Below are 19,817 nucleotides of genomic sequence, written 5' to 3'. Positions count from 1 at the left end.
CCAGTCCTGACCCTCCTGCAACCATGTCTGACTAATAGCAATAATGTAGTAATCCCATTTCCCAATCCACGCTCTGATCTCATCTGCCTTTCTGACAATACTCCTTGCATTGAAATAGATGCACCTGAGAACATTTCTATCACATACAAACCTTTCATTTAAGTCTATACATGCATTCCTGGCTTGACCTATATCCTCCTCCACCTCATTAACTGCTCTAACGCTCAGGTTCCCTCCCCCTGCAAATCTAATTTAAACCCCCCGCAGCACAACACTAGCAATCCTACCCGCAAGGATGTTAGTCCCACTCCAGTTCAGGTGCAAACCGTCCCTTTGGAACAGGTCCCAAATTTCCTGGGACAGAGCTCAATTGCCCAGAACAATGAAGCGCTCCCTCCTGCACCATCTCCTTAGCCACGTATTTAGCAGCATTAACTTCCTACTTCTAGCCTCACTAGCACGTGGCACGGGTAGCACTCCTGACATTGCAACCCTGGAGGTCCTGTCCTTCAACTTTGCACCTAACTCCCTAAACTCTCTTTGCAGGACCCCTTTCTTCCTACCTATCCAAGTCATTGTTCTCTACATGGACCACAATCTCTGGCTGCTCAACCTCCCTCCTAAGAATACTGAGAACTCGAACTGAGATATTGCAAACCCTGGCACCAGGGAGGCAAAAGACCATCCAGGATTCTCGATCTCTCCGACAGAACCTCTTATCTGTCCCCCTAACTATCGAATCCCCTATCACTACTGCTCTCCTCTTTTCCCTCCTTCCTTTCTGAGCTGAGGGTCCAGTCTCAGTGCCAGAGACGCGACCACTACAACTTGTCCCTGGTAGGTCGTCCCCACTAGCAGTATCCAAAACGGTGTACCTATTGTTGATGGGAAGGGCCAGAGGGGTGCCCTGCTCTTTCTGTCTGTTCCCCTTCCCTCTTCTGACATTCACCCAGCTGCCTGCCTCCTGACTTTTAGGGGTGACTGTCTACCTGAAACTCCTGCCTATTACTACCTCTGCCTCCCGTATGATCTGAAGTTCATCCAGCTCCAGCTCCAGTTCTGTCGAAGGGTCATGAGGACTCGAAACGTCAACTCTTTTCTTCTCCGCCGATGCTGCCAGACCTGCTGAGTTTTTCCAGGTAATTCTGTTTTTGTTTTTGTTTTGGATTTCCAGCATCCGCAGTTTTTTTGTTTTTATCCAGCTCCAGTTCCCTAACTCGGCTTTTCAGGAGCAGCAGCTGGATGCATCTTTTGCATGTGTAGTAATCAGTGACAATTGTGCTGTCCCAGACTTCCCATATGCTGCATTCGGAGCACTCGACTGCCCTAACTGCTGCCTCCATTACATACTCCTGATTTAATTAAAGGAACCTACCCGGCCCTACCCCACTAGAAGCAAGCTCGTCCTCAGCCCCTGCTCGCTGAACCCTCTTGAGCCAAAGCCTCAAAGCTCCACTCCTTCATTGAGCCACCCACACACTGGCCGCTCCTCTTCAGCTTCGCCTACTTTTATTCTCAATCTCCCAATCACCTCTCCTATTGTGCTGTTTTCAAACTCCCAATCACCTCTCCTCTCATGTTGTCGTCATTTTCCAGACAGACTCTCCCCTCACGTTTTTTTCAATCTCCCTGTCACCTCTCCTTTCATGCTCACCAGATGTCCAAAGCTGTTTGCAGCTAATGGATACTTGCAATGTTTCGTCAACATTGAAATATGGGAAATACGGAAGGCAATTTGGCCACAGCAATCTTCCACGGGGAATCACAGTGATGTGCTTATTAGCAGATAATCTGATTTTGTGATTTTGTTCAAGTGATAAATATTTGTCAGTATACCAAGGGCAACACTCAAATCTTTAGGTGAAGACATTTTGGTCACCGCTTAAACAACAACTCTGAAAGAGAACACTGATGAGGGCATCAGCCGTTCATTTTCACCAGAGTATCAGTCTTGATATTTCTCTCCAAGTACTGGAGTGGAACTGGATCTCGAAAGGGATCGAATCAAAAGCACTATTCACACCCTCTGGGCTATAACTGAGCGGTACGCACTTGTCTTATCCATCGGTATTAAGTGGATTTTTCCTAAAAATTATTTATCTTATCCACAGAATTTATGTCCTCATTGTTAACTTTATCTATGATGTTACATTTTTCAAGATTTTGGTGAGGTTCCTAATGTGAGAGATTCCATGATGAAGTATTTGCTGACGGTGATTTACTTTATTTGATGTGTATTTGTATTATTTTCCTTCGTGGTATAAGTTTAATTAGTTTTTTCTCACACCAACCTTCAGACAGCAGATCTTTCGTCCCTGCACATTTTCCTTCTCCCTATTTAACTGGGGATTTAATGTTAGTTATCCACCAGGATCTTGACACTACCACCGCTTGAAATGAATTGGTTAACAACTGTAATAATGCCGCTGCTATCTTATATTTTTCTATAATTAATGAAAACAAACTGTTCTGACCTGTGCTTTTGTTGGTGAATGTTTTTTTAATTTCCTTTTTAAAATAATTTTAAATGCAATTTTGTCACTCCTATCCTAATTTTCCAACGTCATGTCCTCTTACGTTTTATCGCTGAAAAATACTAAAAGAAAAATATTGATTAATATTTCTGATATTTCATAAATGCTGGATCTTATTCTTTCAGTTCGTCTTGGAATAAGGTCATGCAATTCTGACCCACAATTCCCTTTTACCTTTAACTATTGTACTAACTTGCTAGATGATCCTCGACGATTTCATTGATTAGTCAGAATTATCACTGTAATTTCATTGGTCGTCACTTGCCATATTCTCCCTTGTCCTGCTTTGCCACCCACCCACTTTCCAACATTGTTTTACTTCCCTATGTTGTCGTTATATTTTTTTTCCATGTGCTGTTGTTCCCTAAAGTTTGCCCTAGTGTAAACATATTCTTGTTAGTTATTGAAACATATCCTCTTGGATTCGGTTGAGAATAGTTTAAATGTGTTTTTTTTTCAATATCTATATGGATAATGTTGGATAAATTATTCCCAAATGGTATTCTCTGCCACTGAGATCAGGGGCCCTAGAGACTCTCATAGTTGGTGTGAGTGGAAAAAATGTCTATTCAATAATCCTTTATCTGTATAATTTATTAAGTCAGAAACCTAATGGAGGCAGCGAACATTCCGTTGGGAAGTTGAAAGCAGCGACCTAGTCGCTATTTTCAAACAAATGGCAAAACACATTTTGAGCAACACAGAATTTTGAGAAGCTCATTACCCTTCACGCATAACAGACACAGACAGATTTGGGAAGTTTAACATGATGTAAGTGAGCTGAATGCCAGTCGCGCAATTCATTGCACTGAGTTAGAGAGCAGGTAAACGGAAATAGAGTTCGCAGTGTGCATTGGCTTTGCAATGAAAGTTACTCACCTGGGCCACGGGTCCGAGCAGGATCCCTGACAGACGGAATATCTTGGATTTTTTCATAAATTGCTTCGTGCAAACCCATCAGTAAGCCCCAACCGCCAGTGGCAGAACCTAATGGAGCCAAGGCAGAGTGATTAACATTTTGTTGTGCTTTAACCTTGTTTAGTAATTAAATGTTTGCGAATAATAAGACAAAGCAGATTTGGAATTGAATGCAGAAAGTCAGTGAGCTCGCTATGAAGGATTTTTGTTACGCAGGTATTTTTACGAGAGAGCATGTCTCCATATGTGTGTGAGAGAGACTGAGAGGCAGAGAGAGATAGATGGTATGTGCGTGTCACTGTGTCTGTGGGTGCGTGTGCGTGTTTGTGTAACTGCATGGACACATGTTCAACTCCACCAGATTAGGGAAAATTTAATTAAGGTTGGAAAAGATCAAACGAGGCTTGTTCAAGAGAAATCAATTCCAGTTGATCACTCGGTCTTGAGGCCCATGGCGATTTCAGCTGAATAGAAGCTGGGGAAAAATCGTTGAATTCTGCTGAGAGCATCAGGTTTGAAAGACGAGTGTGGAGTTCACATTTCTTTTATGTATCACATCAGCATTAAAATTCATTTGCTGAGTGCATCGAACAGGAGTGTGAGGATTGTTCAGATCAGAGTAATCAATTATGTCAGGGGCAACAATATTGTTAAATGGGTGGCGAAGATCCCATCAAAGTGTCAGGTCTCAAAACTGGGGATTGATTCTGGCTAGCGAGCTAGAGATTGGACATCTGGGCACGGAAATGAAGGAGTGGACGGACACTGATGGGATAGAGGACGGTTGAATGATATATAATTACTGGGCACTAAGTCTAAAATGCTTCTGATAACCTTTTGATCTATGGCTATAACAATTAGTTTCACCTCGAGCTGCAGTAGAGGTGGATCAAGTAGGAATGCAAATGTGGACAGTCAAGTGACTCTTCCATTTAAATGTCACATTTTGCTGTTTCACGGAATGCTTCGAACCAGAATGCTGGCTAAAATCGATTAACATTAGTTTCCAACATGACAAGTGACAATCTGTGGAAAAGGTTAATGAAGTGAATTGTCGCCAGGATATGTGGCATGAAGGGGCCCGATAAAAATGGAGCCAAAAGGATTCTGGAGGAAACTCTTCGCTGCTTGGAGTCAGAGTGAGCACAAAACAAGGGACTTGTGGTTCATGCATTTAAATCATATTTCAGTCCTGCGAAATTAATACAAGAGCACCTGAGCTTAGGGTGCTGGGTTGAACGATCTTCATCTGTTTCATCAATTATCATACCTTCATCTGAAGGTCAGGCATGGGCATCTTCGCTGATGATGGCACAATGTTCATTAACAGTGTGGAATCCTCAGCTACTGCAGCAGGCCGTGTCCACATGCAGACAGACATGGACCACATCCAGGCCAGACATTCAAAGTGGCGAGTAAAATTCACGACACAAATGCCAGGAAATGACCATCAAAAAGAGGTATAATCTAATTGTTGGCCTTTGACATTCAATGGCATGGTCGTCACTGAATCCCCGGCTAAAAACATCCTGGGGATTTCCATTGAACAGAAACTGAACTGGGCTTGTGATAAATGATGATGTGGTGACAAAAGCAGGTCAGAGGCAAGGAACCCTTCTGAGGGAAGTCAACTCCTGACTCGGCAAAAGCTTCACACCATCTGCAAGGGACAATCAGGATTGTGTGTGAATACACTACACTTGCCTGCTTGAGTGCAGCTACAACAAAACTCAAGATGTTTCTCATCATCCACAGTACAGCGTTCCACTTTATTGGCACATATCCACAAGCAATCACCCGCTCCACCACCGACGTACAGTGTCAGCAGTGTGAAATATTTACCAGTTGCAAATGAAGAATTCAGCAAGGCTGCTTAGACAGTGCCTTTCAAAACCACATAAACAATGATAGAGAAGTGCAAGGGAATCAAACACATGGGAAATCAAAGTCCTGGACCTCACGTTTCAAGTTTCTCACCAACCTTATTTGGATATATGTCACCGTTCCTGCATGGTAGCTGGTTCAAATCATTAGACTCCCTACCTAAAAGCACTGTGGGTGTACCTACGCAACATGGACTGCAACGGTTCAAGAAGGCAGCTCATCACCACTTTCTCAAGGCCAAGTATGGACGGGCAATGAATGTTAGGCTGCCAATGAGGTTCAAATCTCAATCATGAATTGAAATAAAAAATAAAAAAAAATCCGAGATTTAATGTGAAGTCAGTGCTAAGATTTGAGTCTCACCTTTTCTTGATGATTGTCTCCGCATTAGCACAATTAGTGCGATGAACTCACAGATCAAGAGGGTCCCTTGTGTTATAGCGATCACAAGAGGGATGGAAGTGATTTCATCTTCATGTCCTTAATGAAATGTTAAAGACAAATTCAAAAGAGACAATGAATGCCTTGTATTTTTAAACGGTCCAACATTCTGAAACACACAGATTAACTTCTGATTTAAAAAAAAATAAACACGGAAATGTCAATAATGGCATTCCATTCGCTTCATTAGCCTTGACAGGAATACAACATTTTAATAACACCAACCAGTGAGTGTTGACGGAGAAGCAGTCGACGATAAATCGGGACCTATGGGGTATTATGCAAAAAAAAACAACAGAACTTTAATTTATAAAGATATCTGTGGTTCATAATTTACGAATTCATGAGTCATATTCAGTGAACAATGAACAACCGCCACTCTCCTAGCCCCAACCCACACCGTTTAGAACTGCACTTACCGGAACAAATCACACTGGCGTCCTCCTTGTGACCACAGTCAGGTTGAGCAGACGCTGAGGAAGGACAATCTGGGAGAAGGGATTCACTTCCGGTACACCTCACCTCTTCAGACCAGATCTCACCTTCACCCTGGCCAAAGGCGGACCCTCCTTTTGCCAATAGAGCAGAACCACAACCCAACTGTCTGCAAACAACATTGGCATCGGCCATATCCCAGGAGTCATCACACACCGTGCTCCAGGTGTTATTGCTCAACAACTCCACTCTCCCAGAGCATTTAGTGTTACCTCCAACCAGGCGCAATCCTATGACCGAATCTGTGAAAGATAATCAATCACTATTATGTCTATGGAAAAATAGAGGTATACAACTCAACTAATTGGTGTAAGAAAGAGGATGAATCACCTGATTTTCGACCGCACTCCTTTTCACTGCCGGCCTGGCCCTTCGTTATCTTTCCTCCTGTGACTAAGGAAACGTGTTACTCATTTTAACATCAATGAATGAATTAGCACCCGCACATTAGGTGGTTTGTTTTGTTACCTGTACAGAAAACTCCTGCATCTTCTGTGTGATAACAGTTGTGTTGTCCCCACGGGTCTGTCTGACACTGCCAAATGGTCGACTCATGAAACTTACATTCCATCTCATCGAGCCAAATAGTTCCGGATCCTTCTCCAAATGACCGAGCAGTATAATCTATAGAATCCAGGGGGCCGCACTGTAATTGTTTACAGATCACCTCAGCATCATGGCTATTGAGTGCTTCCGAGCACACTGTTCCCCAGGTACCATTGTAGAACACTTCCGCCCTCCCCTCACAGCGATGCTTTCCATTCACCAGCCGCAGCTCTTTGTGTTCTATCAACGAAACAAGAAATCTCCAGATGGTTCCAATGATAAATGGCAACAGGACAACAGTGCCCCCTCAACCCAAGTTGTGCCAGATGCGTTCAATGGATAGATATCATTATTTCAGAAATGTAACAGAGGTGCATGTACAATTCAATTTTCTAATCAAGGATAATCAACACAGATTTCAACAGAGCGAATTATACATTTTCCAATTCATTGTATTACTTGAAGAAGTTTCAGAAACATTACACACATAGGTGATAATGTATATGTAATCCACATGGATTTTGAAAAAAAAACTTTTGATTAATTATTCCACAGCAGAATTAAGGCTGAGAACAGGGAATATGAAAATAATGACACCGTAGAAAAAGAAGATCCAACAAGCAACAATGCAGGATGTCACATAGAATAACAGAGATCGGGGTGTGGTGTGCTCATGGATTGATGATGGGAGGTCAATTCTGCTTAAGATTAACATATAACATTTGCTAATTGGAATTGAAGTAAATATCCAAAATGTTGTTGCTAACACCAAGACAGTTTCCACTATCTGCAAGCAGACGGCCAGAGACGACAGGATAGGCGTGTTAGTAACGAAAATATTTCAGTATTGATTAAAATAAAGTATTGTTATTTGATACAAAGAAACACAAGAGCCAAACTGATTTGGATTTCAGAAGTTTCTTTTCACTTTCGAATACCCAGACAGAAGGAGAATGTGGAACATGGAACATATATGTTTGATGGGGCGAATTGTACTGATGCCTTGAATGTGACATTTGATAAAGACACGAGGTAGAGAAAACAGAGCGAAAAACAGCTCGGACCGGCTGAAATCATGTAAGACTTATGTGCAGAACAGGCAGCTGTCAGACGCGTTGAGTGGAATGGACAGTTTATGCGCAGTTTCTGCGCCTTTCAGTAAAATGCTATCTGTTTGAATCTTCTCTAATAAAGGAAATAAGTTCATTGAGGTCATCCTTACCTGAGCACATGATCTTAACATCCTCTTTATGAGTACAGTCGTGTGAACCCCAATATGCAGAGGGACATTGCCAGAGAAACGATTCTTCCCCTGAACAGTTGAATCCTTCCAGCCAAACTGGACCTGAGCCTGGTCCACAAGAGGCAGGAAGTGTCACGTCCAAAGCCTTTCCACAATGCAGCTGTTTGCAAACTACGTCAGCGTCTGTCAGATCCCAAGAATCATCACAAACTGAACCCCAGGTCCCGTTGTAATAAATCTCCAGTCGACCTGCACATGGGCTTCCACTATCTGACAGCCTTAATTGTTGGTGTTCTGATCCAAAAAAATACAATATATATCATGAATCTTCAATTACGAATTTATCTCATAACTCAGTTAAAACTGTTCAATATTATCCAGCAAAAGTAATAACAAAACATTTAACTTGACTGTGACAGGTAACTGATTCTACAGTTGAAAACAAGTATCTCGAATTATTTGAAATAAATAACATGAGTGCACAAATATTTCAGATATTACTACCACTGACTCCTACGATATTCTGGCTTGCAGTTCACCTATTGTGCGCTAAATGCTGTGTGCACTGTTTCAAACTCAATTGAAGATTTTCGTATTCATTGTTCCACACAAACGACTTCTGAACATCAATTGTTCACAACTTTCTTTTTCCCTGAATGCATCTCTAACTCTTATTTCACTCGATTTCCGAATATCTACCTCTTTTATATTGATAATATGGAAAAAAATGCAGTAATTCCTCAGGAGATCTGATAACATCAGTGGAAAAAGAAACCAAGTTGATGTTTCAGACAGACATTTCCCAGAAGGTCAGCCTGTAAGTGACTCGGTATTTCAGGCATGGAATAAACCCAGATACCTCATGAGCGGCCTATCACCCTGACCAGGTCATGAACTGCAATTCTGTGAAAATGTTGTTAAATCAACACACAAATTCGTACCAAACTGTAAGGCCCCTCCCGACACCACCGCGCTTCCCCCTCAAGCCTCCCCCCACCTTCACGCAAATAACTGCAACACATTTTCCAAAATGTGCAGTCAGAATTTACTGTCTGCTAGAAAATTGAAAGTTCTGTCGTTAATAAATGCGCAGCAAAAATGCATGTCCCGCTTGTTGATCAGATCTGTCCGTGCCCACTCTCTCCATGTTAACCCTCCAATGTTAAGGAGTTAGCTTAAAAGAACTCGAGGAACAAGTGACGTATACTCACGCTTTCCTTCTTATTAGGTATTTCTATTTATGTTCCTGCAAAAGTGAACTATTTATTCACCTGAACACAGAACCCCGACGTCGATACTCTCATTGAGAGACGAGTTCATTGCAAATGAGCTGCAGTTGCGGAGATGCAATTCGTTTCCTTCACACTGGATATCATTCACCCACACAGGCCCTTCACTCACTCCATACTTTGAAACGTTGTAACCGGCAATTGCAACCCCACATCCTAGTTGCCTGCAGACTACGTTAGAATCATTGAGTTCCCAGATGCTGTCCTGTACTCGACCCCAGCGACCGTTGTGGTAAATTTCCACCCGACCATCGCAGCGGCTTCCCCCATTCGTCAATCTCAGTGACCAACTTTCATCTACAAGAAGAAGCCATTGAGAGCAACGGTTAAATTTCAACAAAATAATGCACATTTTATCCAATGTAACCGGGACAATAATTGTTCACTTAAATGTTCTGGTCCTGGGGCCAATTTGAAGCATCTCACTGGAATCCCGCTGAGCAACCTGAGGCGGGAGGTTGAGCAGTCAGCATTCGTACTCAGTTACTGGCCCAATGACAGAGGTAGAAGGAAAGATGATGTCCTGCAAATTACGTTTATGGATGCTGCGAACATTCTGGGAAGTTGCCATCAACTGGAAAATATACTATAATATTAAAATATCCCAGCACAACGAACTAAGGGTAGAACTGATGAAATTTTCGCGGAAGAGATGGTGCATGGGAACGCCAATCAAGTTCATGTGTCTTTGTGATCTGTTCTCATGGATTCATAGACTCAATTTTGTGAAGAAAGTACCAATGGATCTGTTCATGTATTTCACATGAAAAAATCCGTGGGTGATGCCCGTCTGGTTTATTTGTTGGGCAGGTCTGAACGAATTGGTCAGGGATTTGGGAACGGGCAGATAATGTTGGAGAGAAAAATCAAACTGCTCAGAAAACTATTAACTAAATATGGCATTAACAGAGGAAATATTGTGGTCTTATTCAAGATAAGAGTAACAGTGATTGTAATAGGTCCTCATTTAGATTTACCGTTCAGGTGTCTGAACATATATTGTGGTAAATTATTTTCATGACATGCGGGCACAGGTATCCACCTCTGAAAATGATTCAGGAGAGATAATGGACAATTGGCTTAGATAAGTGCAAGACCATGCAAAAACTCCAAAGATCCCTTTGGTGATAAAAAGGATGGGGAGGAAGGTGAAGCAGAAAAAAAAAATATGCATGTAATAATGAATTGGGCTAACGCAAGTGTTACCCAGGATTAATGTGCAATATCCAGAGCATGTAAGAGACTCCCACTAACATTAAAAGGGATCTTACAGTCTTATGTGGGAAAAAAAAAAACGACACCAGGAAGGAATTCAGCAGATGAAGGCTGATGTTATGGCGCAGGTGCTGAGTGAGCATTTTGAAAATGTGTTTGCCAAAGAAGAAAATGCTGCTCAATAATGACCAAAGAATAAGCAGATGAAACAATGGAATTGCTAGATATTTATAAAGAGGACGAATTAGCTTGGGTAAATGACGTTAAATTTGACGGGACACATGGAATGGATGAGATGTACTCAAGGAGCATGACCAATGTCAGAGCCGCAATCGCCAGATAATGGCCATAAAGTTCCAATCCTTCTTCAATGCCGATAGCTGAAGTTTCCAAACATCAAAACCTTGTTCGAGAAAGGATGTAAGTGTAAACGCAGTAACTACAGACCAGTAAGTTTAATTGTGGCTTTTGGAAAGCTTTCTTTCTTGAAAAGATAACGTGGGGCAGAAGTTAGGGACAGGTGAACAAAAGTGGGTTAATTAACAAACTAGGGCTGATTAGTTAAAGGATAATGATTTTGGACGGACTTGCTGGAGTAATTTGTTGATGTTACTGAGAGTGTTAATGAGGTTAATGCGGTGGATGTGTTTTTGATTAACTTTCAAATGACCTTCGTCAAAGATGTTTGTCAGAAATTTTATTGCCTGTGGAATAAAATTTAAAAAATATATAGCTGCTTGGAAATGGAGTTGCTGTTTGAAAGGGAACAGGATGTACTGTTCAAAGTTCTTTTTTTTTTCCAGGCCAGAGGAAAGGATCATTCCAGGTGGCTGGAAACCTTGATTTTCCGATAATGTATTTTAGCCATCACACTTGATTGTAAATGGAGAAATTTCATTTGTTTTCATAGTACACGGTATTTTGAATTGTTGTAAAATATGAAAAATATAAATTTCATTCGAATACTGACAAGCTGTTAGAAAAGGCGGTGAAGTGCCAGATAAAATTCCGTTCAGGGCAGCATCGGTTGTCTCACTTTTGTCAGAAGTAAAAAATCCATATTTAAATTAGATAACTTTTTTTTTCAAAAATAACGGAAGCCTCAACGCAAGTTGCAATAATTTATTTGCATTGTGAATTGTCGTCACTGTTGCAATATAAGGGACACTGCAGCCATAATGGGCGCAATAAAATAGCACAAACAGCTGTGTGATAATAAAAAGATGAGCTGCATTGTTGGATCAAGGGATAATATTGGATAGGACACCGGCGAAAACTCCCTGGTTTCCCTCAAAGTAGAGCCATGGTTAATATTTTTTATTAATCTTCACTAAAGAATGAATGCAGATATGGCATCGATTTTACCCCTTAACTGGAACACGGCAAATTATAGAGGACTGCATTCCCTCAGCACTGCACTTCATTCTCAGACTTGACTGCTCTGCTAAATAACCTGAGTGGGGCAGGTATCAGGGCTTGTGCTTGAGAAGAGAGAGTGTCATCAAGTGAGGCAAGGCTGGCACACGAAGGATGAATTGAAGTAAAAACAAAGAACGGGATCATTTTTAATTGAGTATTAGCAGCTGGGGAACCTCGGGTTAAGAGCTCTTTGTTTTATAATTAAGGCACGGAGCACACTATAGGGAAGTTTTCAGGATTTGCTTCGACCTCAACTGGAGTAATCCGTACATTTCTGGGCGACACACTTTAGGGAGGGTTTGAAGGCATTAGAAAAGATGCAGAAATGCTTCATAAGATTGTTCTGGAGATGATAAACGTACGTTTTCTTCATAGTTTGGAGAATCTGCGAATATTCCACTTCCGGAAGGAATGCTGAAACCTCAGCGCTCTGAAGAAAATTATACAGAAAAATTGTTCCCTTTGGCATTATGATCAAGGACGACCAGTACATAGGTATGATGTTAGGAAATGGTAATGGTGAAGAAAGGATCCTCATTTCCCATGGCACGAGTAATTATTTTCTGTAATGCACTGCCTGAGAATGTGGTGGAGAAGGATCTGCAATGCATGCCTGAAATCGTTGTGAAAAAGGATCTGCAGTGCATTGTCTGAGAATGTGCTGGATTAAGGTCTGCAATGCTCTGTCTGACATTATGATGGATGAGAATCTTTAATGCACTGATTGAGAATTTGGGTGAAGAGGACCTGGGATGCAATGTATGAGAATCTGCTGGATGACGATCTGCAATACACTGTCTGAGATTGTGGTGGGTGAGGATCTGCTGCTCGCTATCTGTCAAAGTGGTGGATGAGGACTTGAAATGCACTTTTTTAGGTTGTGGGTGATGAGGATCTGCAATGCACTCTCTGAGAATGTGGTGAATGTGGATTTGCAATGCACTGCCTGAGAATGTGGGGGATGAGGATCTGCATTGCACTGTCTGACAATGTGGGAGATGAGGATCTGTAATGCACTGCCTGAGAATGTGTTGGCTGAGGACCTGCAATGGATTGTTTGAGAATGCTTTGTATGAGGATCTGCAATGCACTGCCTGAGAATGTCGTGGATGTGCATCTGCAATGCACTGCCTGAGAATGTGTTGGATGTGGACCTGTAATGCACTGTCTGAGAATGTGGTGTATGAGGATCTGCAATGCACTGCCTGAGAATATGGTGAATGTAGATTTGCAATGCACTGACTGAGAATGTGTGAGATGAGGATCTGGAATACAAACGTATGAAAATGTCTGAATGACGATCTGCAGCGCAATTTCGGGAAATGTGTCGGATGAGGATATGGAGTACACCTCAGAATGTGGTGGATGAAGATTTGAAACACACTTCCTGAGACTGTGGTGGATGTGGACCTGGAACGCACTATCTGAAAATGTGGCATATATAGATCTGCATTGCACTGTCTGAGAATGTGCTTATTGACAATCTGCAATGCACTGTCTAAGATTGTGCTGGTTGAGGATCTGCAATGTACTGTTGGAGAATTTGGAGGATGAGGGTCTGCAATGCATTGCCTGAGAAAGTGAAGGATGAGGATCTAAAATGCACTCTCTGAAATTGATGGTGATGAGGATCTGCAATTCGTTGTCAGCGACTATGATGGATGAAGATATGAAGAGCACAGTCTAATAAATTGGCTTTGAGGATCTGAAATGCATTGCCTGAAGATTTGGTTGATGAACATGAATCGCATATTTAAAAATATAAGTGGTCAGATATGTGAATGCAAAATAATGCAGCATTATTGTAAATTAGCGGGCGTGTGACTGGGTCAGATAATTTTGCAGATAACCTGCATGGACAGGACAGACCGAGAGGCTGCTTTCTGTGTTGCACAACATTATCTTTTTCCATGATTGCATAGACTGAGAAGACTCACCCGAACACATAACACTTGCGTCATTTCCAATTGAGCAGTTAAATTTTTCCCCGGATGTAACCGGACACTCTGATAATCGGGATTCATTCCCGCGGCACCTGTAATTTTCCTTCCACACCGGGCCGGTTCCCTGCCCAAAGGGAGATACTCTCGGGATTTCCTTTACCGCCCCGCACTGGAGGTACTCACACACCACACTGGCGTCCTCTAAACCAAAGTGAACATCACACAGCGTCCCCCACTGCTCTCCGTGCAGCACCTCCACACGGCCGGAGCACCTGTCCTCACCACCAACCAATCGGGTTCCATGGCTCTCTGTTTTGAATACAAATACAGCCCAAAGCAAAGTGTAAATCACCATGAGTATATATACATGGCAAAACGTAACAAAAAGGAAAAGCAGAACATTAATATCACCATTTTGCATGCAATGTTTTCAAATCTTGCCGTTTGCAACCAATTGACATGCTAAACGCTCCCAAAAAAATTGTATCTATTTGCTCAATGTTCACTTCTTTCTTGTATTTTTTCATTTGAGGCATCTATGTTGTCTAGGATTTGTTCGCTGCGGTCCTGGGCTCTTTCCTAATTTGATGAATTTTGAATGGAGCTGAGCACTGAGCAATCATGATCAAACAACTACTCTTCTGTACATAGAACGTAAATAGGGACATGACTGAAGCAGTTCAAGATAGTTCGACATTGATCAGTAACTTTGAAGGTGCAGTTTCCGTTTAATTTCCAATGACACTTGTTTTCAGACTTATTCAGTTTTACAATTGCTGCCCTGTGCAAGAAAATCCAACATTGTGTAAAATTGATAAGTAATGTGCTCTGATGATGGCCAGGTGAAGTCCATGTGCCAGGATTTCTTGGGGGCGGGGATGGGGAACTCTCCACCTTTCATCCAGTTGTTATGATTAATCACTGCAATTGTGTCGTGCAATGCACATAATATATTTCTTTGAAATACTGCCCTTCTTTCGATCTCAACATAGATTATATTTTGAAACGAGTGGTCTGTGCAGTTAACATTGGGATCCTGTTTGCAGCTAATCCTCTTTGCTTCCACATGACTTCTCCCTCTGCTCAGAAACCTTCGTCCCCAATTCCCGTTTCACAACTTTTGAAATATCAGACCAAACATTCCATCTTACGGACTCTCGGAGACCAGAGGTACACAGAAATGAGCTTGCGGGTGCTGCAGAAGTATTGGCGCCTTGAACTATGTGTGAACAGCCCGGGAAATTCCAAGCTCATTTGCGGAATTCCACTGCTCCCTGGGAGACTGCGCACATGAGCTTGAATCTAATACTCTGGCATGCTCTAAGGTTCTCCCGGGGTTTGATAGCCAGGGAAATTATAAAGGGAGGGAGAAAAAAAATCAATAATCTAAGAGCCGGGTAACTGAACAACCAGGCTGTGCAATCGCTCTCACTGAATCCCCCAACATCATCCCAAATCATCAGGCGAGTGGCGAGGGAAAGGATATTTTGTGTGCGGGATTTTTCAAACATCATTCCCTCTCCACGAAAAGTCCGGGTCACTTCACAGCAGGAGGCCAGTAGCAAAACAAAGCGGGGCACACCGTGGCAGTCCGGTGTGAGCTTACTTTTTAAATTAGCGCAATTTTTGTCAAGAATTTATTACACTCATTGATTCTAATTAAATAACACATTGAGTCCAATTGAGCTATTCTGCCCTAACTCTCATTTTTCAGCTATGGACATTCCCAAATTAAAATTTCCGCTATTATTCCGGGCAGGGGGGGTAAATCAGCCCCGAAGTGCGATGAGAGGCAGAAAATATATTTGTACCTGAGCAGACCGCGCTGGCATCTTTTTTGTGTGACAAGGAAGAGGAATGGTCATCCCAGTAGTATGATCTGCACTCCCGCAGAGTGGCCTCGTTCCCGCTGCACCGAACATTATGCATCACAACGGGTCCAGAGCCTTCCCCAAAGTGAGCCGAGAGCGGTGCCGAGAGCGCGGTCCCGCAGCCCAGCTCCCTACACACAACAGCGGCGTCCTTCAGGTCCCAGATGTTATCATACACAGTCCCCCACTTCCCCCTGTGGAGAATCTCCACTCTTCCTGCACAGCGACTGTCCCCATCCACCAGTCTCAATTTCGCCGCCTCTGTAAAATACAATAAAACAGCCAGAATTACAACCTACTAAATGCGCGAACACCAAGTAACCGGTCACCAATTTCTGCAGGTCACAGCAGAAGAATGTGCAATATTGGCTTGTGCCCAACTTCACAATGAAATTTATCAAACGTGTCTAACACAAGGTTATAATTGTATTCAACCCTTTAACGAGTCTGCAATAAGTGGGAGAAATGTCCCTTCTGGGAAAGGTCGTCGATACATTCAGAATATATTCAAGTCCCTGGAGGTCAGGAGATGGACATGAATTAATAGCTAACTAGCTGATTGGCAGAGAGTGAAATCCAGCCAGGGGACAACTTGGAAGCTCCTTCTCAAAGAGAGCCCCACCCTCCCCCAACCACAGGAACTGGAATGTCACGTAACCTCTATCTTTGGCCGGATGTAATTCGTTAATTGGCAGCCCATATTGGTCAGTAGCATTCTCAGTTGTTATTAATCTTCCCCTCCCCAGTCATGGTCGCTCTCCAGTAGGCAGTCCCTCAACAGGGTTTAATTATGAAAGATTATCAGAGTGCAGGAAACTTTCCATTCCTCCCTGACAGTCAGATGGAGAGTGAGTTAATCATTGATCAAATCGGTGCTGGAATTGTCTCCGACAGTCAGTTTTAATTGACGTTGAGTGGACAGGAAGATATCAGCTAATATCAGAATTGAGAGTTATTACCTGATGGATCAGCCTGACTGCTCCCAGTTCTGCCTGAAATGAAACGAAATGTTGAGAATTAAAGTTTCATGGCGTAGGAGAACATTGAAACGGCCAGAAAAGTCATTTCTCAAAAGCAACAGCGAGAATATTTAGTCCCTTTTTGAACATAAGGTTTGCAGGAACTTGATTTTAACATATTTCACAAGCACCCAAGTTTCCATCATTCCATGAACGTTGATTTTCCATCGCGCTTCGGAAGAAATAATCCCTCGGTTTGTGATTTCATCTGTTCTCCAATACTAATAAAGCTTCCAGTACAGACACAGCAACACGTTCATGTTAGTAACGGATCACTATTTATCCAGGAGATGCCGAGAATACCCCATTACACAGATCACCTTCTCACCATCTAAAGTCCTGCTAACATACTTTCAATGGGATATTTACCTCACCCACCCTCAGCGCTCAATGACATGGTGGTCTGGATGTTTCTTGGTCACTTTCCATTTGTTGGTTTCACACCATTGACTGTGCGTTAAAATTGGTTTGGGTTTTCATTTTAACCAGGAGGATCTACTAGCATATCTATATTCCATGTTTTATGTGTTATAGATAATCTCACATTGATTCCCGCATTTCTACTGAGGAAAATCAGTTACTGTGGCATCTGCATTGGTTCATTCACTAGTGAGTGCCGCCCTGACAAGGATCCTCAACTCATTGAGTTAATTTACATTCCAGAATTTGATATGCTTCATTCTAACAGCGACAGTCTCCGCTCTTTGTACACTGACTTTAAATTACCAGGTTAGAATTGGATGCCCAGTCGGCTATTTCTGTACAAGAGGCGCAGACTTCAAGATAAAGCAAACTGATGGGAGTGTGATCACTTTCGACATTTTGTCACCCGAGCCTCAGTTTCAGTTGCAATCAATTAATCAACAGTAAAACATGTTAGCCCAATTTACGGTCTCCAAAAGCAATGGGTAAATTGGGCATTTTGATTTTGGTGGATTTAAAATTAAACACATGTGCAACGTGTCTACTAGCTCACAATTCAAAACAATTAAACTGACTATTTCACGATTCAGTTCCACAATCCGAATTAATCACGAAGTTAAGGAAATATATTCCAATGTTTGACAAAGCATTTTTTTCATTACTGGATATGTGAAAATACTTGCTGGAGCAATACATATTGCATGCCTCCAGCAGTTCTTGATTTAGAAGAAATGTTGCTCAAAGCAATTACAATGTATATCGATGGTATGTTAACCTCATCCACCCTCAGCGCTCGATAACATGGTGGCCTGCATGTTCCTAGGTCACTTTACATTTGTTGGTTTCACACCATTGACTGTCCGTTAACATTTTCCAAAATGGGTTTCGGTTTTTATTTTAACCCGCAGGATATTCTGGTATCTCTATATTCCGTATCTAAAGTGTTATAGAACATCTCACATTGATTCCCGCAATCAGTTGGATTTCTGCAACCCCTTGCATGATTTCTGCAATCCCTATCCAAGCCTGTGCCTACATAGTATATGCAAATCTGGAGTTGGTTGGAATAGTCTGTGATTCCCTGGGTACTGGAAGTCGCAATATTATTCAAGAAGCTGCACACCAGCTGGGTCATAGCAACCCCCTTGATCGGAAGTCCAGTCATCTCCTCGATAGGTACCACATGTTCAAGATGCACAAGATAGAAATGTGTCCTAAAACCTGATACAAAGCGACATAAAGGGAAACCAGACTGCGAGATTACATCGGATATCTCAATAACTACAACAAGATCCTATGTAAAGAAAAATATATGATTCATGTGGAAAAGGCTGACAAACATTCATGTTCACAGAAATAATAAACGTATAAATGTCTGCCTTATGAAAATGATTTTAATTTTAAAGTATGTCACCCCCCCCCCCAAAAAAAAAAAACGAATAATCAAGCATGTTCACAGGTTGATCCCCGGGCAAATGTGCGATCTTATGCTCTCCTCAGCTTTCAGCGTGCAATTAATACTCATTATAACCATAATTATTCTATCACAACCAACATAGATCGATCACAATTTACAATTTATCTATGCAAAATTAACAGTCATAATTCCAAAGTTGAAAACACTACTTGAAATCATTCAGCTCATTACAACACACAACAGTCAAAAAGCTCTGCCACTGATAAACATCTGTTTGAAAAATATGTGCACGTGTTCCGTTGGCAGGAACTGCAACTTTAACAGGGTTTGTACAGTCAGTGATTGAACTTACATCCCAGAATATTATACATGCTTTTCTAAGAGTAAATGTGCTCTGCTTCTAGCACACTGTCTTTGAAATCATTTGCAATCGACTCTGCTTTGCTTTTGCAATAGCAACAAGGGAGATATTAAAACTAACTGTCTCGTTATTGGAAATGGATTCTGGATAAACTCGAAATTTGATATGCATTTAGTCGCACATTCCAAGTTTTTCTTAAGCAGATGGAAGTTACTATTTACATGGCGCAGTTATTAATAGCATTGGATAAATTAATTTCACAGTTTGATGTCGAATGATCGGAAATTAAAGCAGTCCGTAATATGCATTCAATGAACGTTCTACAAGTTAAAGAAACACTTTCAAATCTCGTTCCAACTAAACCAATTGAACAAATTAGGCCCGCCTGTGAGGAATTGAAACTGATCAGCGCTTGGTATTTGAAAACGATTCGGGATAACATTAATGTAATCTTCGGTCTCCTTTCTGCGCTGGCAAAAAATGTTCATTAAATTAGCGACATAAATAGGATTTTAAAATTTAAACTTTTTGTCTCTTTATTTTTTAAAAGTTAAAGTGAACACCAATGGAAATCTATTCCGCTAAATGCAAAATGTATCTCATAACAGTTCTCAAATTAATTCCCTTTCAGTAAACCAGAATTTATTTTTGCACCTTCGATCGATAAAGCACCAAAAAAAATCCTCACCTCGTTGCAAAGTAATTGAAAGAATAAAAATAATTATTCCCGAGATCCCATTCACTCTACATAAAAGTTATCGGGAACGTGGAAGGAGGAGGGAAAAAAATGATAATTTCC

General features: G+C 41.7%; 1 protein-coding gene across 1 annotated transcript in view; it reads right to left on the bottom strand.

Annotated features, from left to right (window-relative positions):
• Positions 1–19,817, bottom strand: part of LOC121290501 (deleted in malignant brain tumors 1 protein-like) — a 29,052-nt gene that overhangs the window by 7,040 nt on the left and 2,195 nt on the right. The window contains exons 2-12 of the mRNA XM_041210939.1: positions 16,758–16,790; positions 15,739–16,059; positions 14,111–14,236; positions 9,333–9,647; positions 8,041–8,355; positions 6,741–7,058; positions 6,603–6,665; positions 6,197–6,514; positions 6,003–6,044; positions 5,700–5,816; positions 3,414–3,521 (exon numbers count right to left, since the gene is read on the bottom strand). Of these exons, the coding sequence (XP_041066873.1) occupies positions 3,414–3,521; positions 5,700–5,816; positions 6,003–6,044; positions 6,197–6,514; positions 6,603–6,665; positions 6,741–7,058; positions 8,041–8,355; positions 9,333–9,647; positions 14,111–14,236; positions 15,739–16,059; positions 16,758–16,790 (2,076 nt within the window). The remainder of the gene's footprint in view (positions 1–3,413; positions 3,522–5,699; positions 5,817–6,002; positions 6,045–6,196; positions 6,515–6,602; positions 6,666–6,740; positions 7,059–8,040; positions 8,356–9,332; positions 9,648–14,110; positions 14,237–15,738; positions 16,060–16,757; positions 16,791–19,817) is intronic.

The sequence above is a fragment of the Carcharodon carcharias genome, chromosome 18 (genome assembly GCF_017639515.1).
Source record: "Carcharodon carcharias isolate sCarCar2 chromosome 18, sCarCar2.pri, whole genome shotgun sequence".
NCBI lineage: Eukaryota > Metazoa > Chordata > Chondrichthyes > Lamniformes > Lamnidae > Carcharodon > Carcharodon carcharias.
Note: the sequence above shows the minus strand (reverse complement) of the source record. Positions and strands in the feature narration are given on the sequence as shown.